The following is a 25,787-nucleotide window of genomic DNA, read 5'->3' as shown; positions in this document are numbered from 1 at the left end:
TATTTCTTGTGCATTTGGGAAGGACATTTGCAGGCACTAGGTGGGACGAAGGGAAACAAGAGGAGAGTGCAAGGCTGGATGAAAATGTCATTCTTACTGTCATTTGCAAGCAAAAGGGCTCTGTTCACTACTGCGTCCAAGGACTCCCACAGCAGGAGGCTGGAGTGATGAGATGGTTCCAAGTGCAACAGGCTCTGAAGGATGGACAGCAGCTGGATGGAGACTGGAGACCGGCTCACCTGGAAGAGAGGGCAGCTTTCCATCATCGCAAGGCTGGTTTCAAGCAAAGTGTGTTAACTTTGCCATTGCATGACTTTGCACCCCATGTGAGGGCCTGCTTACTTTATTGAAGAGAGATGAAAAGACTTCATGGTGATCGTTCATGTTTATCCCATCACATATCTTTAATAATTCCTCATCATCTTCTATCTTGAACTCCTCAAATGTGTCACACTGGATAAGCAGATCCTCCTCCTCTATGTCTCTGCAATATTACAGCATTCATTTTCATGATTTTTTTTTTTTTTTATATGGCTTTTATCTGTTTGCCTCTCAGACTCAGCCAGTCAGTGTTGAAAGTACCCCAAGTCTACATTATTTATAATGGATCAAATATCATCAGTGCATGCTTTCTTGAACTGAATATACCCCTTTACAGTCAGCACATACAAATGAATGGGACCTTCCAAGGCATAACCTGGCCCAGTATATACTTTGTATCAACTTTTCCCTGGAGGTGAAGCAACAGAGTGGCATTACCACCTTTTGAAACTGTGCCACCTTGTTTTTTTGATAAGGTCAGACAAATTGAAAACTTTCCAGTGATGCTTCTGTTTGAAAAACTTCCTTCTCTGTTACTCAAAATTGGATTAAAAAACCCCAAACACTCTAAAGCAAACTTTTTCAGCACTCTTGAGATCACTCAGTGCAGGAACTCTGCCCTTGCTAGTTGGCTGTATTGAGAGATCTTCTCTTCCCTAATTATATGGGGTTGAATGGAGCAATTCCAGTTACACGGAAAACTGCAACTCACATATAATGCATTCTAGAATTTATCATGGGTGTTTCTGACAGAATATAATTTTTTTAAATTAAGAAACTGAAAAAACAGGTATGTCCAGATATGCATTAGTGAAGTGTTTTAGCTGGATGCTTCTGGGACCAACACCAGCAGTGAAGGGGTTTGGATACAGCAAATTGCTCAGTGATCCCACAGCATCACTTCAGGCTCAGTCTAAAATGCAGCCTCAGTGAGGATGCTGCTGAGCCTTGCTCCATCTGTGCTCAGGGCCTTTGTCAGTGCCATCTGCACCAACAGCTGTCCCCGTGACACTGTGGTTGGTGAGAGCATCTGAATGCTGGCCTGATGCCTCCGGTTCCTGTGTAACGGGAGCACACTAGCATGGTCCACCACACCTGCGTACACTTCACAAAACTGACACCTGATAAGTATTAAGTTTCCATAGCTATATTACCGTGAATTTCATTTATAAAGAAAATTTAAACAGTGATCCTTACCTTAGCTTGTCTAAAATATCCAACAACTGAAGCCCTAGAAGAACAACAACAAAATATTAGCATTGTGACCTACTTGGCACTGATTTATTATGATCTCAGACACAAGACTTTGGAGCTGGATGGGATTCCTCCAAGGGTTCTGAGGGAGCTGGTGGAGCTGCTCACCAAGCCACATTCCATCATTTATCAGCAGTCCTGACTAACTGGGGAAGTCCCAATAGACTGGAGGTTGGCAAATGTGATGCCCATCTACACAAAGGTTTAGAAGGAGGGGCAGAGGAACTACAGGCCTGTCAGTCTGACCTCAGTGCCGGGGAAGGTCATGGAGCAGATGATCTTGAGTGCCATCACACGGCACATACAGGACAACCAGGCAATCAAGCCCAGTCAGCATTGGTTTATGAAAGGGTGGTCCTGCTTGACTAACCTGATCTCCTTCTATGACAAGGTGACCTGCTTAGTGGATGAGGGAAAGGCTGTGGATGTTGTCGACCTGGACTTCAGTAAAGTCTTTGATACCATTTCCCATAGCATTTTCTCCTGGAGAAGCTGGCAGCTCATGGACTGGATGGGTGTATCTGTGATGGATAAAGAACTGGCTGGATGGCCAGGCCCAAAGAGACGCGGTGAATGGAGCCTAATCCAGTTTGTGGCCTGTCATGAGTGGTGTTCCCCAGGGCTCAGTATTGGGGCCAGTTCTGTTTAATCTCTTTATCAATGATCTGGATGAAGGGATCGATTACACCCTTGGTAAGTTTGCAGACAACACCAAATTGGGTGGGACTGTTGATCTGCTGGAAGGTAGGAAGGCCACACAGAGGGATCTGAACCAGCTGGATTGTTGGGCTGAGGCCAGTTGTATGAGGTTTAACAAGGCCAAGTTCTGCCTTCACTTGGGTCACAACAACGCTGGCAGAGAGGGATCTGGGGTTGTTGACTGACAGTTGGCTGAACATGAACCAGCAGTGTGCCCAGCTGGCCAAAAAAGCCCAAGAGAATCCTGGCTTGTATCAGGAATAGTGTGACCAGCAGGACTAGAGAAGTGATTGTACCACTGTACTTGGCACTGGTGAGGCCCCACCTTGAATCCTGTGTTCAGTTTTGTGCCCCACACTACAAGAAAGACATTGAGGTGCTGGAGAGAGTGCAGAAAAGGGCGATGAAGGTGGTGAAGGGTCTGGAGTACAAGTGTGATGAGGAGCGGCTGAGGGAACTGGGTCTGTTTAGGCTGGAGAAAAGGAGGCTGAGGGGAGACCTTGCTGCTGTCTACAACTACCTGAAAGGAGGTTGTAGCATAGAGGGTGTTGGTCTCTGCTCCCAAGTAACAAGTGATAGGGCAAGAGAAAATGGCTTCAAGTTGCACCAGGGGATGTTTAGATTGGATATTAGGAAAAAATTATTCACAGAAAGGTTTGTCAAGCATTGGAACAGGCTGCCCAGGGAAGTGGTTGAGTCACCATCCCTGGAGGTGTTTAAAAGGCGTGTAGTTGTGGTGCTTAGGGACATGGTTTAGTGGTGGACTGGACAGTTCTAGGTTAACGGCTGCACTCAATCTTAAAGGTCTTTTCCAAGCTAAAAAGTTGCATGATTCTATAATATATATGTTGATCACATACATCCTTTTTCTTCCGGATCTAAAAAGTGAAAGTATCTTCAGATGGATCTGTCAAAGTGGGTAGCATCATCTGGTAAGAGACCCATAGTACACATGTCTGCAGCTGCATGAGCCAGTGAGCATCCCCCTGGAGTTACTGAGGGACACAGGCACTTTTGGAGCATGATTCACCTCAGTCCAAATTAGACATCTAAAACCAAAGTCAGTCAGATGAACAGTGAGGTCAGAGGTCCCTTGCTTTCCACAGAAGAAATGGAGCCCCGGCTCGCCAGCTCAGGTGTGCACAATACATCAGGTGATTTCTAAAAACAGTACCTAGGATCCCGGTATTCAAGTATTAGAAAGTATTTTTGAATCACAGGGCAGCTTCTGTGGCTCAACTGAGTAGACGCAGGGCAAAAAAACCTTATCTGCTCTTATAAGGAGTTGCCACATAACGAAATGTGGCTACGTAGGATGGTTGGTTATATAAATGTATTGAACAAGCTCAAGGGATACAAAGCTGCTGACATTCCAGAAAGGATCAAAGCTATGGGGAGGCAGTAAAGTGAAATAACTCTAGTTACAGAAAGGTTGTTGAAGAGAATAGAGACCAAAAGAAAAAAAAAAACCACTTTAATATTTGCAGTTTTGCACCCCAGTTCTCTTTAGTCACCTTACAGATACAACTGAAAATAAAACTTCTTAGCAACTGATCTTCTCCAGGGAAAGTTAAGTGCAGCAACTGTTCTTACCTATGAACTCGTTTCTGATCTGTGTCCTTGTTCTTAGCTCTTCTTTCCCCACTATGATGGCATTGATAGCACTCAGCAGTGTCACCATGTATGGCACGTTATCTGTATTGGAGAGCTCGTTCATTATGACGCTGAATCGATACTGCTGGTTTTTCACACTCTGTTAACAACACAAGCAATATTTCTGTTCAGACACTTCAGCAATGTCTACCACTTTGGTGCAGTCTCAGATGGAATTAGCATCTTAAAACCACTCAGTTTATCCCATTGTGCACAAGACAGGATGACACAGGTAAAGTAGCACTCCTCCATTACAGAACAGTGTCTGGTTGGCAGAGAAGTCAGTGAAACTCCTCTTAGATCCCTTTACGCTTTCTGATAACCGATGCACCTACCTGAGCTTGTGGCCGGTGAAACCCACAGATGTGGCATCATCTGTTTTGCTAATCTGGTAGTGCTTTTCCTGCCAGAAATGACCTTGTGGCTGGCAGTCATCTGTCCAGGCAATTCACAGAGCAGTATCGTGGACTTATGCTCATCAGGCCAAATTTCCTGCAGTTTTCACCTTATAAATCCCTGCCTCTCTTATCAAAATGATGCAAAATGACCGTCATTCCCAGCCCTTTTCTGTGGCATATGGATCTACCTGCATAGAGCAGAGCTGTACCTCCTGTTGCAGCCCTACACTTACCTTGTAATGGTCCAGGGCATCCAAAGCCAAAGCGTGGCCATCTGATGAGTAAATGCACAGTGCAGCCAGGAGCTCAAATACTTGCTTTTTGACCATGACATTAGTTGTGTCGAGTGCTGGAGGACAAAACAAAACAAACCAAGATTTTATAATTACATTAATGTTCTAAGTTTCAGTGTCTGCTGCTAAAAAGCTTATGACCAGTGTTAAAAAAAAGACTGAAGGAGTGGAGCCACTACATAGAAGATGGAAAGCAAAATATCCCAATGTATAGATACCCCATCCTGATAGCATTATGTGATAGTAACTTCTTGAGGGAACAGTAAATGCTACAGGTACCCTATTGGCATTTTGGTGCTGCTTGGGGTTGTTCATCTCTTCCATGTAGCAGTGGCATGCTGCAAGAGCAGCACAGTCACACATTTCATTTCCCATTTGCACATATGGATATTTTCTAGAACAGCAGATGAACCATTTTGCTCAATTAATGAGTCTTATTTTTAGTGCAGAAACATCCAATGTGCATATTAAGTACGCCCATTGTTCTAACCCGTCCTCATATATTCCCTTTTTTCCTCTACTCTTTCTCTATGAGCCCTGGGGGCTGGGAGGGAGTAGATTAGACCATCTTAGTTTTCCCTTATTAGTGCATAAAGAAGCTTGACCACTGAAAAGCCCCGAGTGCGCCGCTGTTTTTCGCAGCACAAAAATGCCAGCTCTGTATTTCACCCTGGTTAAGAAAATACAGGGTGCAGAGGAAGGAAGAGGACTTCAAAACTGAAGAGGGGAGCAAGCTAGCTTTCGGACTAAATGCCTTTTAAAGAGTGATTAACAAGGGTTTCTGAGCACAACTGTGATCTCAGCTCTGTGGAGCAGCACAGACTTATCCTACCAGCACCACCATCATTAAGTGATGTACAATAAGTCCTAGGAGATGCCCTGACAAGTGTCATACCTAACAACGAGCCCAGTGAAAGGCAAGAGAAAGCGACTGTTATTACCCACCATCTTCTAGAAGGAACAGACTGAGCAGTGCAGAGAACAGGCTCTTGAGTCTAAAACATGTCACCTTCCCTCCTCTTTACAGGCTACAACTCTCTAAGCCCTTTAAATTCCTCTCCCACTGTCCTTGAAGCTCAGAAAGACTAAATAGCAAATGTCTGCTGACAACTGGAGGGTCAAGGGCTTCTGATGCCCACGTATGGCTAAGGCTGGGTTTATCCCTGGCCTCTCAGTGAACTATGAAAACATTTGTGTGGAAATCACAGAATCACAGAACGTCAGGGATTGGAAGGGACCTCAAAAGATCATTTAGTCCAATCCCCCTGCCGGAGGAGGAACACTTAGATGAGGCTACACAGGTATGTGTCCAGGTGGGCTTTGAATGTGTCCAGAGTAGGAGACTCCACAATCCCCCTGGGCAGCCTGTTCCAGTGTTCTGTTGCCCTAAATAGCATTTAAATAGCATCAAGTGGCAAAGGCAAAGACATTTCTAAGCAATATAATTTTAAAGAATAAAATGATCTCTTTCATTAATCAATTGTGATCAACAACTTGCAAGAAGCATGGTGTAGGAGGACAAACAATGGGAAAGTCCCCCACCATGCTGCCTGTGATGGGTGAAGCAGGAAGATGTCTTCTCACCTTGGAAGAGTTTCCTGACATAGCCCTCGTTGCTCACAATGTATTCGATGCCTTTGTGTGAGTTCATGACCGCTCGCACACAGTTAATGCAGGTGAGCTGAAGCAAGGCATCAGAAATCCTGGCCACTCCTCGCCCAGACAGCCTGTCCAGGGCCTCCAGGAGGAGGTCGAGACCACACAGCTCCAGGAACTGGACCATCCAGGTATCATCACTGTTCTCCAGCCGCTTCTTCAGCCCGGAGTAATTCACCACTGATGGCATTTGCAGGAGACGGATGCACAGCTCCGGTTCTGCATTTTCCAGGTTGGCCTCCGACTGGTCAGTCTCCTGGGGTCCGAGTTTTTCCTTTAGGGCAGCCCACTTCTTGTGGGCACCTTCCTTTTTGACTGACATTGTGAATGATTTGTCCTAAGAGGAAAAGAAAACACAAAGTGAGAAGTTCATCCAGACTGACCAACAACTCTGCAGCAGTCCTGTTTTTTCTCCCAGCGATCAGGATGTAAAGTTCAACCGCAGGAGGTCCCCAGCTCTCCAGCACGTACGGCACAGGCTGGAACCAGTCCCCTGCTGAAGTAACTCAATACATTCCCTCCTTAACCACATGCTTTACATTCAGGCCCTGAAAACTCTGTAGTGAGACTTTTACCACACCTAAGCCAGAAAATACAGCTTTAAAAGTAGCCAATTTAGACCAGTCAATAGCCACTACCTATTTTCTTGCAGCAAAAGGATAAGGTTGGAAGTGGCATTATCAGCTCTGAACTCTTTATGCCCATTAAACCACTTTAAAATCTCACTGCACTGGAGAGGCTGTGCAGTTTCTAAGCATTTGTAATGGGTCAGAGAAGTCATTTTGAGCATATCCAGCTCATAAGAGCATCCAATTACCCTGTTAATTTTTGCTTCTGTTTCTTTTGACTGATGCGAAGGTTAGTTTTATAGCACTCACTTAATCTCTTCCTGTCTGCTGTAATAGCAAATACGCTTGCAAAATGCAGTGCTTGTGCGTGACAACATGAGAGCCTGACAAGGCTGCAAGCAGAGGGACAGCAGCAAGGGGCTGTGGAAACAGTGGTGCGTCCTTTTGGAGATGGGGAGCATCTCTTCAAGGCCATTCTCCCTGGAGGACACAGCTCGCCTCAGCCATGCTGTTAGCAGCAAGGGGTGCGAGGAGCTGATTCAGCACAGAGAAACAGAAAAGCCAACTCTAATTAATACCTGGTGCCAGATTTGATGTTTTTAGGCAGGATTACTATTTTTCAGACCCACAGTGATTAAGTTAGCCAATGCAAGTCCTTTTCAAAGCTGAATGCAATCGTTTTAAAGCTGAATTGCTCCCAGAGAGGACAGTTTGTCCCACAAAAGGGGGATAAACCTGCTGGACCCGAAGCCAGCCACTAACATTACCTCCCCTCCCTGCCATGCCACCAAGACCTCTGCTTCCCTGGGCTGGTGAGCCCACACAAGGCTCTAAATAACCCGGGGCCTAGTTGGCCCACAAAACCAAGCACTTGGGGGACTGAAGAAACTATAGGAGAGTCTCACTTTCCCTCACCAGCTCCAGCACAAGGATTTCTAGCCCTGCAGCACACAAGGAAAAGGCTTGAAAAATCTAAACTGAGAAATCTCTGAAAGTTTTTAATGCCAGAAAGCCAAAATAAAGGACAGACCATTCACAATGGTTGAAATAATCTTGTTATTTTAAAGCCTGCCTCGTGATTTTTCCTGTGGGCTGCACTGTTGAGAAAGGTCCTGGCTGCTTTACCAAAGCAGACCTGCATAGTTTCTCGTTTACTCGAAAGTCTCATTTTGGCAGTCACCCCTTGGCAAATATACAGCCAAAAAGTTGATTCATTAATTTGTGGTAGGCATGATAGTATAGGACTAAACATGCCTCTTGGAAAGACGCAAAGTGCGATGGGATGGGATATTTGAGAGAACTCGAACAATTCTGCTGGGAAAAGGTGATGGTGGGACTCTGTGGCAAGGCCACTCAGGTCCCAGCTCACAGCATCAAAGGCTGTGCTGAGTAAGGGTCAGAGGGGCAGTGGAGTCAGTGGAATATGGACACAGAAAATCCTTTTAGAGAGCTCTGGAGAAGCCCTCTTGCAGAATCTCCCTTTGCTTCAATGGGGAAAGAGCTGGCCAAGTGCCCAGTTGTTCACTGTCCTGTTATCTGAAAGAATGGTCACTATAAAAAACCATGAAAGTGCGAATCTGTGTCTGAGAACACACTGTACAGCTGAAAAGTAATAAAAAGGACGATATAAAAAAATCCAAAACCCAAACAACAAACCCTCCTGTCAAAGAACAGCCTTGAGTTCTAAGATTTGTCATCACTGTCTGCAGCCCAGAACTGCTACTCCCTCCTGGTAAAATTCTTGTTGGAGTTAGTCACTCTTAGTCGCTCTGCTGCACCCAAGCCCAGGAATTTGGGTTAGGCTCAATGCAAAGGAGAAAAGAAATCCTCCCTCCCTGGAGAGGGAGAAGTGAAAGTGTCCTGTCCTGGGGTCATAGCCCTGGTGATGGGGCAGTGTCCCACACTCTCACCTCACTGAATTTACAGTCATGGGGCTGAGAGGCATTTCTAAGGAGCTGCAGTCAAATCCTGCCCCATGCTGTGCACTGAGCCGAGAGGTCCTCTTCCAGTGCCTGGCGTCAAGGCCAGACCTTCCGCGTGGGGCAGTGCTGAGGACCACCCAACCTTGCTGGGACCCATCCCTTCTCTTGGCTCTGCTGTAGCCCAGACTCTTTCCCCTCCCCATAGTGAAAGTGTGCACCAAGCACAGAATCTGGTTCGTGGGCCTGTGTGTGCACAGAAGAGCTTCTGCCAGGTGAGAAACCCACAGGAGTGGCCATTAGAGGAGGATGGTGATCCCAGCTCACAGCTGGGCTCTGCCCTGCCCGGAGCTGTGCCAGGGCTCATGTTGCTCAGCCGAGGGGCTGCAGAAGTGGCTGCTGACCACAACCTCCCTCTCTCTTGGTGTGACTTTTTATATTCAACAAATCACTTTTTTTATTTGCATATGACTAAAACGCTTCTTATCAAAACCAGATAACAAAGCAGGCTGGCTTTTTGCTCCCAGTTGTACAAATACTTTATTATATATCATATCAGTTATGGGAAGTCAGAGAGATCATGATAGCATTATTGACTTTAGACTTAGCTGATTTCTGAAAATTAAGCTTAACCAGTGCAACAGGAGACAGGAAATACTGACAGGGCATCCTGTTTACTGCTGGATTTGCTCTGAATTATTCTTTCCTCCCCACCTGCTCCGCACAGATGTGAAGAGATGAGAAACAAACCCAAGCAGGTACCTCTCCAAACAGTACCAGCTTGTGTTTTTATGCACTAAGCCGAGCAAATTGGATTGATTAAATATTCTTTGTCACAGAGAGTGCACTCTTTCTGTAAGAAAGAAGATGGCTAATGTATCTAATTGTAAAAAGGGAATAAAATAAATCAGAGCTGTACTATATAAATGGAAAGGGAATAAATATGGAGGAGACTGCAGTACAATTCTGCAGATGGTGTGATAAATCTGTTTACAAACACAGATATGAGTGATAAATTATGAATGCAACATCTTTCCATATTTTCCATAAAGCACGGTGTTGCAAAGCCACTCAGATATATCCTGAAAGGGCTTGTAGTTTCACCTTTTATCTCTAAGCAAAGGAGCTTATTAGCAGGTAAATAATCTTGTCAGAGTGAGATACATAAGGGATTAAAATGGAACACATTTATCTGGCTGTCTCATAGAGGCCATTTAGACCATACTGGCTGAGGAAAGTCCCCCGACAAAAACAGACAAGGTGTTAGAGCTAAAAGGCTGAATACATCTTGCCTCATCCTGGCAGAAGAGCATGGGAAGCTTTGGATTTGCTGCCCAGGTCACAGAGAAGCAATGTCCCCAGTCTCTGTGTCTGACCGTGCTTGCAGCACCCGTGGTCTGCCCTCCCCAGGCACATGCTCAGCATTGGTGCTGGGTGCTGCTCCCCGGGGAACATCCTGACAGTGCATATATGCTTCCTGACATCGGGACACGCACAGCCCATAACACTCATTATGGTCAATGCAACTTTCTCCTCATTTTGCCTCTCACCCTCAGAGATTGGTTAGGTCTGATAGGGAATGGCAATTAAAGAAGTGTCAGTGTAAAAATCTCTTAATTTGAAGAGATTCCCTTGGGAAGCATAAAGGCATCATGAAGTCTTGTCCTCTCGCACCCGGCTACAGCAACATTGTGGTTCATGGTGCTAACTTTTTGGATCACTGAGTTTGCGAAGCTATGATGTTCCCTGCAGCCATCCAACCCAGCTTATAAAATTTCCTCCTTCTTTGTTTTTGATTCAGTTTTCTGTGCCCCTCTGTCCTTCAAATCAGCTCCTAGGGAGATGACATCTGTGGGAGATAAATCAGGGCACATCAATACATTCTCCGTCCTGTGAAGCTGTGAAGAACAGAGCTGCACAGCACAGCTTTCAGTCTAAAGTTATTACATGCCTCCAGGATGACATGGATCACAGCAAGGACCTGGGACGACACGTGAAAAGAGATTTCTCAGGGCAGCCAAGTATAACTAAGTGAAAACAAAAGTGAAAACAATTACAGGTCAAAATCATCCTGATTTTTTGGGAGCAGACCCACTGCCCATGCTGCAGGATGGAGGAGTGTGAGGGGGAATAGCAGTTCCTTGCTGTCCTTTGAAGGATTCTGATTGACCTTGCAGCCCTCTGCTTCCCTCCACAAGGCTGCTGAGGCACACTACTGGCCCCTAAGAAAACCTCTTTTTGGTTGCTGAGCCCCTCCTCCCTTCCATGCCCATTCCTGGCACTCCAGAGCCCGTTCTGCCCGGCTGACGGCTAACAACAGGTTTTGCTTCTGGGTAGTTCCAGTTTTCACTCTGCTGCTGGGAATACACCGAGCCTTTGCAGACTACTCATTCACTAAAAAGAAAAAACATCCTGGCTTTGTGCTTTCTAAAACCACTTCAAGAAGTGTGATGGGTTTGTTCCTCCCTTCCTCTTGCTTTCATTTGTAGTATTGCGTTTTCCTGTGCAGCGTCTGAACAGCTCATGTACATACAGGCTAGTGAAATCATCCTCCCACGCACCGAAAGAACTGAGTGGGGGACTACAAACCTCTTTTTTAGAAACCAGCCTGACCCCTTGGTGTGGGCCCATGCGCGTTGGTAGGAACGGGCAGTGTACTCAGTGTCCCAGGGGAGCTGACAGTAAGGATATGGTGGGAAATAGAGGTGCACAAACAAAAGGCACAGTTTGCCCGACAGACCCTGCCTCAGTGCACAAACCAGCTGCTGCTCCATCCCTCCATCCTTGTTCTGCCACAGCCAGTAGCCTCAGTTGCCTTCAGATATAGTTATTCTTGATCCTCAGCTGTATCAGAGGCCAGAAGGAGTGATTTATGATTAAAAAATTAAAAGGGCTTGGAATAAGCACCCAACCTTGTTCTGCATTACTGAAGAAGTTAACTAAGTCTCTGGCACATGCCCTGCTTTGGTGCTGCCCACAGGTGAGGCAAAGGGGAGCTCCCACGAAGCAGTCCAAGTGGGCTGTGTCCTCAGAGGTACCACATCATTACAGGGAGCGTTTAGTCCTTAGCAAATGAGGGAGCACGGACACGCAGCCTACTGTGGCCAGCGAGCAGGAGCTGTGCCATGGCTGCTTCTGGCAGCGAACTCCCAAAGAAGAACTTCGGCGAATTGACAAAAAGGACCATGGCCATATTGGTATAAATGTATATGCACTATGCCAGTATAACTTATTCTTTTGCAAAGAAAGGAAAAAGGTGTTGTCTTGATTCAGGCCCATCCACCGCTATTAGGATGCTGTGTGCCAGCACAGCTTCTCTGTCCTGGGCAAAAATAAGCTTTGATATCAAGTCATATCTTGCACAAGTGGTAAATGTGTCCATTCAATATGCATTGGTAGCAGTGGAGTAACACCATGATTAACTACACCAGTAAAAATAACGACCAATGCTTTATTCCTCGTCAGTAAATAAACAAGTAAATAAATCATCAGGCTGCTACAGGTACTACATACAAATCAAGCTCAAGTGAGATGCTCAAGGATGTTTCTGTTAGGATCTTCAGTGGCATCTGAAGCCTAAAGGCTGCACTAGCTTAGCTTTAAATGGGTTTAAAACCACTCTTCACTCCAACAGTAACACAGTCTGAGATGCTCAATAACCCATTTACCTTAACCTGGTAAGCCAGGTTTAAATCAGGTTGGTGCTGCTGTCAGACCTTCACCTCAGAAAAGGCCACTGCCACTGGAGAGACCTGGCCAGAAGCGAGGCACCAGCCTTCCCTATCTGAGTGCCCAATCAGCTGAATCAATGTAAAAAGCTTTCCATGGTGGCTATGAGCCCCATGGCATCCTTGTGTGCTACCACAGGCCTGTAGAGGCACAGCAGATTTTGGGCTGCAGGGACACCGGGCGGTAGCCAGCACTCACCCCATGCAGAGGGTGCCCGCTCCCAACTGCACAGCAGCAAATGGAGCTGCAAATGCTTGGCCCTGGTCTCATCAGAGATTGCTCCCTGCCATCATTAGCAGACCCATGGCCATCCCAGCCAGGCATCGTGACCCCAGCCAGATTTGGGGGTTACACGAGAAGCAGAAATTTTTACCCAGCAACATGGACAGTGGGGTGGTTGGTAACTTTCTAAGACCCTCTCTGTTCCCACTCAATGGGAAGCTGTCACATAAACAGATATTATCAGTGCCAAAACCCTTTTATTGTTTGTTTTGTTTGTTTTTAAACACCTCCACAGGATGCCAAAAGGACAGAGAAAATGGGCAGAGGGAAGAATTCCTACCTCGGAGCTGAAGCCAAATTATTCCCTTGTCTCTCTCGCAGGAAGGATCCTTCTCGACCAGCTGTATGAGCCTTCACTTCCCCAGCCAGCTCATTTTCTCCTTTTCTGCCAAGCAGCCTTCAGTCAGTAAAAGTCTAAATCCCCAAATGAGCGTGCCTGCAAATCACACGCTCTAAGAAAGTTCAACAGGATGTCGGCATCTAATAGTATGTAAATACCAGTCTGCAGAAAAGTGCAAAGAAGTGACTTTTCTGCAGCCTCCAGGGAAGGCATTTGCATGTCAATTGTCACCCTTCTCATTCACTTTGCCCTGGCTGCTTGGAGGGTGACACTTCCCCATGGGCTGGGAAGGAGGGAGCCTTGCACTGCACCGGGCATCCATCTGCCAGCATGAGAAAGCAGTCCTGGCATGGGGTGACTCAGAGCAGGGAAATGATCTGGCAGAGGAAATCGGGAAAAAAAAAAGGAAAGAAAAGAAAAGAAGAGGAAGAAGGATGGCCCAGGGTAGGTGGGATGGAGAGCGTGGGGGTGGCAGGCAGTGGGGACAGCCCCTTGCACCTTGCGTCAGCCACACGGGGGTTTTTGGTTTTGTGGCACTGAGGCTTTAAACACTGCAAGATCTCAGATGTTGGGAGAGCCAGAACAGCTTAAAATAATGAGGATGTTTGACCCAAGCCTGCCTACCCTGGGATGGGCAGGTAGGAGAGGGACGGCACAGCAAAGGCTGGAGGCTCAGGCAGCATCCCCTGTGCAGGGGCTCAGTGATGGGGATCCTGCTCTCACCAGGGCACCCCTAAGGTCCGCTGATCTTCAGTCCAGCCTGTCTTTTAAGGGCTGAGCAGGCTCTGAAGACTTCAAAAAGCTCTTTTTAACAGGAAACATCTCTGCACGTTTCTGGTTGAGATTTCACATGGAACTTAGCATCCATTCAGCCTCTCAGGAGGTGTTAACTGAAAGTCAGTTATTAAATTGTGAATATTTCAACATTGCCCATTTTAGTAGAGGCCTCCTGGCTGGCTCGGGGTAGCAGTTAGACTTCAAATACTGGTTTTTTTTTTTCTTACTCCATGAGGCCTCTACTCCGAAAAGCTGGAGTCCATGGCAAGGGTTTTCCTGCCTTAGTGGGAAATTCAACTCTTTTGTACATGACCACAGCTCCACCAATATTAGAAATACACCAATCTGTCTGCCTTTTTGTCCAAATTCAGCTAGCATTTAAGAGATGAACTTGCCCATGTGCTTTCTAGTTAAGGCAGTTTGACCATAACAATTCAACATCCAGGGAAATGACTTTGCACAGATCCCCATCCTGTTGTAGGAAGCTTCTGAGGGCGTGTTTATACAATCCAAGACAAACACTAATTCATGACAGGTTTTACATCAGCAAATGAGTTTCACTTTACATTACGTGCACTCCTGACGTGTAATCCTCAGGTCCTCAAAAGATTAGTCGTTAATCTGGTTCTTGGGAGCAGAATGGGGCTCACAGCAGGTTTTAGGGGAAAAATAAAAAGTTAAGAGGAAAAAAAAAATCCTGCAAAGAAAGGATTGTTGCTGTTGTAAATTCCTGTCCTTGCAGCCACGGAAGAAATTTAAAGGGGTAACAGCTCCCATCAGGTTTCCTCTGTAGCCTGGACCTGTGAGATATGCCAGAAATGCTTGTGTTCTTAGAAAGGCTGCATTGTCTCCCAAATAAAAAATAAGCAGAAGCAGAGAAATGGGGCTAAAAAGCAGAAAAACCAGCCATAGGGCTGCAGTGTTCGTCTGTGGGCCCCACAGCACAAGAACAGCAGCAGCAATGGGCAGCAGATCAGAAGAATGGGGGCATTTGGATCCCAGCTCCTGCACCACTCGTGTTGCTTCCAGGTGTGTCAGCCCTGCCTGCCTGCTGCAGGCAGCTGCCTGCAACCCTCGCCATGCTCTGACTCCAGCCTGAGCAGGAACAACTCATGGATGCATGGATGGATGGATGGATGGATGCTTCTTCATCCCACCAAGCTCAGTTCCCAGCCAAGGTCCATCAGCCTGACTATCCATAACCTGGCCCTAGCAAAGCTGTTTGCTTTCCACGGCAGAACCAGAAAGAGTCCACACGTGGGCTGTGTCCGCAACCAAATGTTTTGGACATTGCTTGGGGGGAGAGGGTTTCCTCAGCACCCCTGGCTTCTGGAGGAAGCAGCAGCAGCCCCATGCAGATGTGCTCGGAGAGGGATCCATCTTTTCACATCTGAGCTTCTGTCCCAGCAACTTTGCTTTCAGGTTGGTCAGAAAGGGCTAATGGTTTTTCCCCAGCAAACCAGCCCTGTTTTACCCCAATTTTCTAGCAGATGATTCTATAATCCTCTCAACAGTAATTATATCAAAAATCTGACAGATTAAACCAAGAACTGAAAGTTTACTCCTACATTAGGAAGAGCTGAGACCTTCTACGGCTCCAGCATCGCTCAGCTGCCTCTGGATCGCAGTGTGGTGGCTCCCCTGCCCACACGGCGAGTCAACAAAATGCAGGAATCCAATTAAACAGAAATAAATACATACCATTTGCCCATAGGAATTAGATTATTCTTAATTACAGCAATCAGTGTTGTCTCGCTGCTCTACTTTTATGCGACAAATCAGCTCCCATGCCCATGGCTTTTCTTGTAAGTTGTGTCAAGGATTTTGGAAAGGAGACACCCAGTTCATTTCTGGCTGGCAGGGAGAGGTGCCAGCCAGAAGTCTGCTGTGATGGCTTTTTTTAGGGGATCCTGTCCAAAACGCCTAGTATCACCAGCTACTAAATTACTAAACATCAGCACAGTCAGTATTCAAGAATTACAGGTGTATTTGCCTCCCCATCTCTGTGATCAGCTTGTTGGTTGGGTAATGCAGCTCCTAGGGAGCCAGTGACGACAACCACAGGTTTATAGGGCAAAAAATAAGGCACCACAAAGAAATCTGGTGAATTCAATGACACTCCTTCATTCACCTGAGAACTGAAGTCTTTGTTAACCAGAAGGATCAGCGTCTAAGAGTGCTGCAAGGACATTGAAAGGGAGTTTGGCCAGGTGAAGACATGCAAATTAAAGGGGAGAGCCCAATCTTCCCCATGCCCACAAGGAAGGGAAGGCATCTGGCCTTTGCAGCCTGACTTTGTGCCACAGGGATGACAGAAGATGCCAAAATAACTGCTGGGGAGCAATTGGGATGGACCAGTGATGACCTTCCCAGATGCTGGGAGAACACAGTGAACACAGCCAGTTTGGTCGCTCCTTGGGGAGCAGAGACATCTGAGCATCCTCAGGAAGTCGTGGGAGCAAGACGGGAGCTGCAAAGCTGCCTGCTGGCTCTGCTGCTTACTGAATTTCTTTGCCCTCCTTGGAGACTGACTCCTCTCCAGCCCTCTGGTAGCGGATCAGCTCTCTGACTGCTTTTCTGCTGGGTACATTCACTTTAGTCATAAGGTGAAAAAAAAAAGCCTTCTGAAGTAGTCTTCATCTGATGGATACTTCAGATGATGAAAATAAAGGACTCTGCTACTGCCAGCACATGCATATTTCTGGGAAGTTTGCATTTAATGGGGTCGATCTACGTTATACATCCAAAACATTCACTTTGCAGCTTGTCTGGCAGGAAGTTTCTGCAACAAAAAAACATCCTGTTCTGGGGAGGGTGCTTCCAGCTGGGGAGATTAAACCATTAACCGTGGGGAATTGAGTCCTTTCTTTGGAGAGGTGATGACAAAATTCTCTGCCAAAACCCCAGACTGCACCAGCAGTTCTACCCAGAGCAAAGGGCACAGACCCATGCACAGGTTTCTAAAGGATGTATGTGCTCCTAAGCACAGGCTGAGTAAAGAGCCTGATATTTACTCAGTTTATTTATCCTGCATACATATATTACATCCATGCTATGGTTGCAGGGGTCCTCTTAGGAATTGCCAGGATGAAGGCTGCCAAGGTGGCTGAACTCTGTTCCATTGTACACTCGCTGGTGCTGCACTAATGAGAAGATGTAATTACAGAAAAAAGACCTTTTGCGCCTTGCCCCAGAGGGAGAGGCAGGCAGCTCCTGTGCAGGTTTTACCTATACTCCTCTGGCATAGGCACAAACCCTCCTCACTTGCACAAGGATGAAGATCTTCAGGCAGGGAATAGCCCTTCCCTAAAAGCCACAACGATGCAGGAGGTCCACATGCTGTAGGCACCAGTAAGCTAAATTACTACTCAGATCCACATTAACATTTATGGATGTCCTTGCTGAAAAAAGCTACTGAGACACTGGAATGGTACATAGAGATGCAGTGTTTTCCCAGCTGTTCTTCAAACAGGCTGCAGACTCCCTCCTACGAAGATCAGCTTCTCCATTCAACTGCTGATGAATCACGGTGGCTGGTATCTCACCTGGTGAACAGCCCCAGAGCAAACATCCTGAACACTTTTGTTGAGATAAGGCTAAGCATAGTTAGGATTCCTAGTGGCACAGGCAAAGTACATACTGCACATGGTAAGGAGAACAGACCCAGATACTGCCAGGTACTTTCCTGCGAGATTGTCTGAATATGAACGTTACTAAGAGTAACCAGAGAACATGCTCATCTGCTAATTCAAGAAGTCAAGCTTTCGAGCTGTTTCCAATAAGTTCTTGCAGAAGAGTGGCTTAGCATTATTTCAGAACTAATCCACTCCAAAGTCTTCAGACTATTTTCTCTACTGCTGCGTGAAAAATATTGAAGTCCCTATTTTATGACACAATAATTCCAGAACATTGACCGTCTTAACCCTTCACATTCCTACAGTACTTGGTCCAGCTGTTTCTAGAGGACCTAAAGTTGTCCTCCTAGATATTGGGCCCCTCATCATAAGGACACTGAAATACTGGAGAGAGTGCAGAGAAGGGCGATGAAGCTGGTGAGGGGCCTGGAGCACAAGTGTGATGAGGAGCAGTTGAGGGAACTGGGGCTGTTTATGCTGGAGAAAAGGAGGCTTAGGGGAGACCTTATTGCTGTCTACAACTACCTGAAAGGAGGTTGTAGCATGGAGGGTTTTGGTCTCTTCTCCCAAGTAGCAAGTCATAGGACAAGAGGAAATGGCTTCAAATTGCTTCAGGGAAGGTTCAGATTGGATATTAGGAAAAAAATTCTTCACATAAAGGGTTGTTGGGCATTGGAACAGGTTGCCCAGTGAAGTGGTGGAGTCACCATCCCTGGAGGTGTTTAAAAGGCGTTTAGAAGAGGTTCTGAGGGACACGGTTTAGTGCCAGAGTGATGTTAGGTTATGGTTGGACTCAATGATCCTGAGGGCCTCTTCCAACTGAAATGGTTCTATGATTCTATGATTATCTTTCCAGTTCTAACTCAGTCTTGGAATTAATGTGAAGTGATTTTAACATGGCCCAAACAGCTGGAGGTTTATGACAGAAAATTCTCATGCTGGGGCAAAATGATCTTCCTATACATAGGTCCAACTTACATGCAGGATATCTTATACCAACACTTTGACCTCTTTTAGTTTTTCCTGCATGATAATTTAAATCACTTTAGAAACAGGTAGTTGATATTGTTTTTTTTCTTCTTTTCAAAGAAATCAGTTGTTCAGTCATATCCTCAGGTTTTCATAGTCTGAAGAGCTGCAGTGCTTTATGCCAGCTGAGCATGTGCCTGTCATTGATCTTCAAGAGGAAAATCACTATATTTATCTGATAAATAAATATAAAACTAATATTAGGATATCATTTTATAAGTGATTCATCTCTACACATATGGCTTGCTCCAACACTTGCTTACAAGTGTTATCAGACCAGAGGTTTGGGAATTACACACTTGTAAATCAATTTAGCTTTGTGACAGTCCTTTCCCCTTCCTTTCTTCTAGATAAATAGAGGCCATATTTAGGGCTTGGTAATGGCTGTGGAAGTTCAGTACATTTCCAGTAATGGAAATAACAAAACCCAGAATTTATCCCCAGGCTTATAAAAGAAGCCTCAGGACTCAGTAAATACAAAATAACTTATGAATATTGGACAGCTTGTTCTGAAATGTGGAACTGCAGCCCATCGGTGCATAAACAAGTGAGCAGAGCCAAGCAGGCTGGAAAGCAGCTTTCCGAGGAAGAAATGGAAGTAATGGAGCAGCTCAGCCAGGCTTCGGATGCAAGCTACTCAGGGAGCTGGGTGCCACATCAGCATGATGTAAACCAGAAAGGAAATAAGTTATACTACATATCGGGGAATAAAAATATTTGTTCGCCAGTTCACCTTCATGGCAGGCTCAAATTTGCACCACTTGTCATGTAAGTCAATAACAAGACACATCCACGAATACTTCCTAAACTGCAGAGCCCACCGCTGAACTGCCAGCTAAATAGCACAACACACGTTTACTTTTTCCATGCAAACTTTTTTGCTCTGGCTCAGAGCGCATTTGCTTTACTGCATTGTACACCCAGCTGAAAGTTAAGCTGACCAACTCTAAAGGATTTCTTTTTTTCTTTGTTTTTTTTTTTTTTTTTTTTTAACTAGCAGAAGTAATTAATCTGCTTCAGAGAATGAATCAGCCTTTTCTGAGCTAGAAACACACAAAGGAGGAGATTGTGGCTGTTTCTGGGGCGGGCGGGAGGCTTACTCACACAACCACCGCGGTGGAGGCAGCTGCCCGGGTACCACAGCTGTGGGTAGCAAAGGGGGAAAAGCCCCAAAGCTGGACCCTAGAACCCCCAGTGCCACCTTGTGCACCTGAGGGACCCCCTGCACCCAAGGGAATGAGCTCGGCGCTGGGCAGCAGAGCTGTGGTGTGGCTGGGGGAGACAGGCCAGCACAAAACCAATGGTACAGAGAGGGCTATGTGGCTTTGCCTCTCCTCCCGCAGCCCCCTGGGTCCTGCATCCAGCCCATGGGGGGCGGCACACACTCCTCAGAGTAAACTCTTTGGCAGTGGAGACCTTCCTTTTATTGAGGTGAAGTACCTTGATGTGTGCCAGTTGGTGGAAAGAGCTGTTTTGCCATGGCTTGGTTTCTTGGCAGGTGGTGGGGAAAAAAAGCATCACTCACAAAAAGCTGCTACTTTGTACTATGGGAATCTCTGTTTCCACCTGGGGCCTTTGTCAGAAAATAATGCTAATTCTTAGCTTGCTGCTTTTGGTGAATGCTATGCAATGACTTAACAGAAAAGCAGGATGCTCGAGGAGCAGACAGTTCCCAGATAGGGGAAACCAGCACAACAGAAGCAGCACAGAGATAATCTTCTTATTAAAAATAATGCAATTCAACTGACAGAGCAGAGGGTAACAAAGTTATTCCTTAGCTACACTGACACAAACAAAGCCGCTCACCACAGTTATAAATAAATAAACAGGAATTATGCCATCCTCATTCATTGATTTGGGGAGAGGAACAGAGATCTGTTGCTGCTGCTTCCCTCCCTTTGCCCGCCCTCCGGTGCAGTTGCAGAGGGGCCGTGTCTCCAGCAGTGGTGGAGCTCACTGAGCAGCTCCTGGGACAGGGACAGGGACAGGGCTGGCATGTGTCCCCCCCATGGCACCAGCCCTGCCAGGGGGCAAGGGGGAACAGGTGGCCCCGGCTCCCCGTGGAGGGACTCGCTGCAGAGCAGATGGGAGCGGAGCAGACCCACGGCTCTCCAAATTCATCTGACCTCCGCAAGGGCAAAATCACCAACATTTTCCATTTTGAACTACAACTAAATTTAGAGGGTTTATGGTTGCAGAGTGCTTGTTTTCCCACACTTTCCTGGAGCGATATCCAAATTTCTCCGCTGTGATCACTCGTTAAAATGTGACTCAGCCCTCCCAGCTGCAAAGTGGAGACCAACACAGTCCCAAGGTTGCCTACTGTCATTAGATGTGTCCTGCATCGGCATTAACCATCAGCTCGAGATAAGCACAGGCAATAGAAGGCTTTGCATGTTGTATTTGGGGAGAAATCAGTGTTAGTGAACCTGTGGATACTTTGTGAGCAGCTACGCAACCTATCAACTAGAGTTTCTCTCATGTCTTTTTTGGGGAAGTCCAAGGTTTTTGACTTAGCACCGAGGATTGACCAAGGACAACTGCACAATAGACTTTGATGGAGTAGCACAGCAAAGAGCAAATTCTTCCTCTGCCCTCAGACATTCCCTCAAATTAAAGCCACACATACCTCAGCTGAGGCAAAATAATGGCCATGGTAAGAAAAACAAATGGGAAATCAATGCAAAATAGCACCCATCTGGTGACACCTACAATAACCATGCCAAGTTGAATACTACGCCCTCCCATAGTGCTGGAACGATGTCTCTTGTGAAGCGAGCTGTTATTTTTAGGGTATTTAAACATTTTGGAATTGGCTGAATGACCCCAGTGCTGGGATGAGGACTTCATCTGCTGGCTCTCAGTCCTCATTCTGCCTTTGGCCAGCCTCCTTTATCAGTTCAGTACGTTTCCCAGAGCACCTCGATGTACACCGTCAAATCCCACAGAGCTTTTTGCAAACACTACTGCTTGCTTAAGATTTTCATCGATCTGTGGCTTCAGCATTCCCAGCACTTTTGAAATGTCAGCTCAGGTATCAAACTAGCAGAAACAGCTGAATCTGTGAACAATAACTGTTCGTTATATCGAATAGAAAAACCATCATGCTGTTAGACCCTCTCCTGATGCTTTGCGCAGATGTGAAAGGCTAGGTTGACAAAACGGCAACAAACGTTCACCTGCCAAATTCTACAACCACTTACTTTTAACTGCAGCCACTTTTGTAGATGCCAGGCTATGACTCAGGGGCTCATGAGCCCCACGCACCCTCTTCCTATTTGTTTCTACATTCAGTTCCATAGAATTCTCTCCTCGTCTACCACTGATGACATCTGGTAGCAATCACAAGGCTCGGCTGTTGCTCACTAGTTATTTTTTCCCCAGGAAAAAGGAACCAGACGATACTTGCCCTTGATGAGGATCCTGAGTGCCACTGAAAAGTCACGCAAACATAGCGACCCCTTTTTTGAAGCATTCAAAAAGCGCTTCACTCCAGTTGGTACAGCATGCCTGCAGAACTGGAACAACTGGAATGCTGTGACAATCCCAGACCAGACCTACCAGCACAATGCCACCCTCCATTAGAAGGAGAAACCCAAGGCTTGATGTAACTTTTTTCCTTCTCCCAATTTGGTCTTAGCATCTTGGTTCACAGCATGGGACCCAAGAACCCTCTGTATAACAAAAATACGGATTTTTCATCTGTTCTATTGTAGCACTTGGCACTCTCAGTGCTTTTTTTGGCCTCTGGGAGATGAAGACAGCCTGGGCAGTGCAACACTCACAGCCACTGTATAATGAACTGCTGCACACACAACGCTGAGAAACACTGGAATAAACTTGAGTTTGGTGGATGATACCAAAGGGATTATAATATATTCGGTCAGAAGCACATAGTCATTCTCGAGCCTCCCTCCTGCACTGAACACCAGGGGTTATCACACTGCAGGGCTACATCCAGCTTCTGCAAAATATGTAGCTATTTTTTCACCTAGTTAGATAAAAAGCCATGTACAATGTTAATGAACGGAGCAGGGATAACTCCTGGTGATCTGTTTGTCTGCACCTACTAGCTGCAGTATTTTGCACCAAGCAGAGCTGGATTTGTTCAGTGCCACTGTGTGATCCTATGAGCCGACTTTGTTGATTCAGTGGGTGGTATTTCCTCTGAATCATTATTGATAGACCTTATTGCAAATATTAAGAGCAAGGATATCCAACTGGGAGTTCAATCTGAGCTCAGACATGAGCACTGAGTTTGTCTGAAGTTCCCCCAACTGTTTCAGCTCTATGAATATTGTTCGCTGTCTAATCTACGGCATTGTGTTGTTACCCACTGCTGAATTACTGCCATCTTCTACTCATGGCTGGTTACGGCACAATGGTGGGATTAAAAATCCCTCGTCAACAGAATAATCATTGCAGAAAAAAAAAATAGCTGAAGACATGGAAGTAGATGGGGAGGGGGGGTGGTGTGAAGGGAGAAGGACAAAATATAACTTAGTTTGCTTTCATAAGAACAATTTTCTACTCAGTTGCTCTGGAAAACCTATCCAGCATATCTGGTACATGAGAAAGGGGTAGAATTCAGCTTCCAACACATTTGAAGTGCAGAAGCTTGCTCCTTGAAACCGGGAGTTAAGACACAAAAGATGAAAATTTGTAATAAATTGGGTATAGATCTGAAAGGATCGGACAGCCAGTCCCGTGGAAGGGGCCAGTCTGAGTTTGGCAGGGGTCACAACTGAAAGTGAGGGAGACCCCATTCTACTTGACATCTTCCTTCACGACAGAGTGACTTGGAGAAAGCTGGGAGAATATCGTGTCAGCACAGAGCACAAGGATATGTGATAAAAATGGAATTGGATGGACACCTGGGAGTGGAAATCCCAGTTTCCCACCCCCATCACAGGACAGGAGGAGTCTGAGGAGGAGGTTAATAGCAGCACCTACCAGGTGAGGTGTTTATTTCTAGGTGTGGTGTCAAAACACGAGAGGCACCAGACGGACCTTTGAGCCTTGCAGCTCTGCTCATCCACGGGGAAGCTGGAGGGTGAGAAGCCCACCGCAGGACTGCTGGGGATCAGCAGAATCCGGAGTCTGCTTCATGAAAGCAGACAGCAAGTTCTAGCTTGTTTGGCATTGCACAGTGAAAAGACAAGCATGCAACTCTATTTCTATACTGATAAGAGAGTAAACATCAGACTGGGAGAACTAAGCAATCATACTGCAAATACAAAAGAAGAGAAAGCCATATATTGAAGAAAAAAAGAATTTATAATATCAGTTCAGTAAAGTTCTGAAACTTCCCCTTCCCAGGAGTCCAGGAACAAATGAATTACAGTGGTGTGCAATAAGGCGTAATGTCATTCGGTGCTTAGATTTGCTGACCTGCCAGGTCCCTTCCTGTCCTACATTTAGATTATCTTTCACACAATGGGTCTTGCACACTGCTTGCATTTTTGAAGCAAAATTCTTGGACAACAGCCTAGAATGGGATTATTAATTTATAACAGGACAAAAAAAATCACATATGCTCATAGGTTCCTGCAATCCGCCCCCCTTCACCCCGGCCCGGCCCACAATTTTGGCAGCCACTGCTCCTCTGTGTAGTGCAAAACCAAGCTTAAGTGGATGGAAGAGAAATGAGATTAGTGGCCAGACAGCCCAAATTCTGAGCAAGTTCAGCAGGACAATTGCAACCTTACTGTAACTCTGCTGACTACAACTTTTCTTTTAACTGACTTGGGCCAGAAGTTTCCTCGTACTCTGCCAGGGAGCCTGACGTGTTTCGCAGCCTGCAGCACATTTACTCAGAGAAATTCCCCAGTCTTAGGGATCTGAGAAAAACAACGTACAGTTCACAATGCCGATCTGGTAAGGGCAGGGAGGACCATGAACACCGTTTGGCGGCATTTCTCCTAAGATCAGTGTATCTGGGCTCTCCTTCCCCACCCCCAAGCTCTGGAATTCAGCTCTGGGTGCTGATGTTGCAAGAAGCCACTTCATCATTGCAGTGCTATTGAGCAAAAGGGAGGATGAGGCACGAGAGAAGTATGTAAGTAAACCCCGGCAGGACTTGGGAGACCTTGTCCAAAAACCACTGGATAACAGAATCTTTCAAAATAAAAGTCTGAAAGTGGCCCAGCCCCAGGAGCAGACACAGCGGTCATACGCTGCATGCTAGCAGATGGGCTGTCACATCCAGGCACAGCAGGACCACATCCTGCCTGCACATCACACCATCACACCTGCAATCTGGACCATCTTTTACCTACACATCAACTGCAACTGCAGCGAAGCCTGTGTCGCACCTATACATTGCATAGTTGCACCTGCCATCAGAACCACAACCAGCCCGTACACGGCATCTTCGCAACTGCAACCCGGACCAATTCCCACCTGTATGTTGCATCGTCGCACTTGCAATCTGGACCTCGTCTCACCTATACATTGCACTGTTGCATCTGCAATCCAGACCAACTCCCACCTACCCCGTGTTCTGTCAAACCAGCAGTCGGGACCAGGTCCCAGTGATGCGCTGTACTGTCACACCCGCAGTCCAGCCCAGGTCCCACCTGCACCTCCCCACCCTGGCACCTGCCACCCCCCTGCCGCTCAGCCAGCACCTCTGCAGCGCCCGGCACCTCCGAGCAGCCTGCGGAGCGGCGGGCTGGACTCTGGCGGGGATCTTCCCTCCCCTGACACCAGCCCCATCTCACCGCCTGGGAGCGGGGCAAAGCCGGAGGGAAGATGCCCAGCCGGGCTGCAACCCAGTACGGAGCGGGGCCGGGCGGGGCAGGATTCAGCCCAACTTCTCCCGACCGAGACCACCCCACGATCGCCCCCGGTGGGGCTCGGCCTTACCGCGGCGGCCTTCATGCGGGCGGGGGGCGGTGAGGCGCGGCACGGCACGGCGGGCAGCGACCCTCCGCCGGCGCCCGCAGCCGCCGGGTCTGCCCGCCCGCAGGAGCCGCGCCCGGTTCCGGGGCGGAGCGCGGGCGGGGCGGCGGGGCGGGGGGTCCGGACCGGCCCCGCTGGGGAAGTTTCTCCCTGCCCGGTAAAGGGGTCCTGCTGTGCCGCATCCCGCCCCGGCGCCCAGCCGGGGGCAGCCTCAGCGGCGGCCCCGGGCCCCTCCACTGGGCTCGCCCTAGCAGAGGTCCGGGCGGAGCCTCCGCGGAGGAAGGGTCCTGCCCGGGGGCTACATGCAGGTTCCCCCTCTCCGCAAAGAGG

At 47.1% G+C, this 25,787-nt stretch overlaps 1 protein-coding gene across 6 annotated transcripts in view; it reads right to left on the bottom strand.

Annotated features, from left to right (window-relative positions):
• Positions 1-25,566, bottom strand: part of INF2 (inverted formin 2) — a 42,339-nt gene extending 16,773 nt beyond the window's left edge. For 4 of the 6 annotated variants that reach the window (XM_071809705.1, XM_071809706.1, XM_065838545.2 and 1 more), the window contains exons 1-7: positions 25,422-25,565; positions 6,203-6,611; positions 4,559-4,674; positions 3,868-4,027; positions 1,519-1,552; positions 343-484; positions 98-239 (exon numbers count right to left, since the gene is read on the bottom strand). In XM_071809705.1, coding sequence (XP_071665806.1) covers positions 98-239; positions 343-484; positions 1,519-1,552; positions 3,868-4,027; positions 4,559-4,674; positions 6,203-6,611; positions 25,422-25,436 — 1,018 coding nt within the window. In that variant the 5' untranslated portion in view covers positions 25,437-25,565. Of the gene's footprint in view, positions 1-97; positions 240-342; positions 485-1,514; positions 1,553-3,867; positions 4,028-4,558; positions 4,675-6,202; positions 6,612-13,053; positions 13,169-25,421 lie in introns of those variants that run through there. The other 2 variants (XM_071809707.1, XM_065838546.2) reach the window with 2 other exon arrangements.
• Positions 25,567-25,787: the final 221 nt, after the last annotated feature.

The sequence above is a fragment of the Patagioenas fasciata genome, chromosome 5, assembly GCF_037038585.1.
Source record: "Patagioenas fasciata isolate bPatFas1 chromosome 5, bPatFas1.hap1, whole genome shotgun sequence".
Classification (NCBI taxonomy): Eukaryota; Metazoa; Chordata; class Aves; order Columbiformes; family Columbidae; genus Patagioenas; species Patagioenas fasciata.
This window is presented reverse-complemented; position numbering and strand designations above follow the sequence as displayed.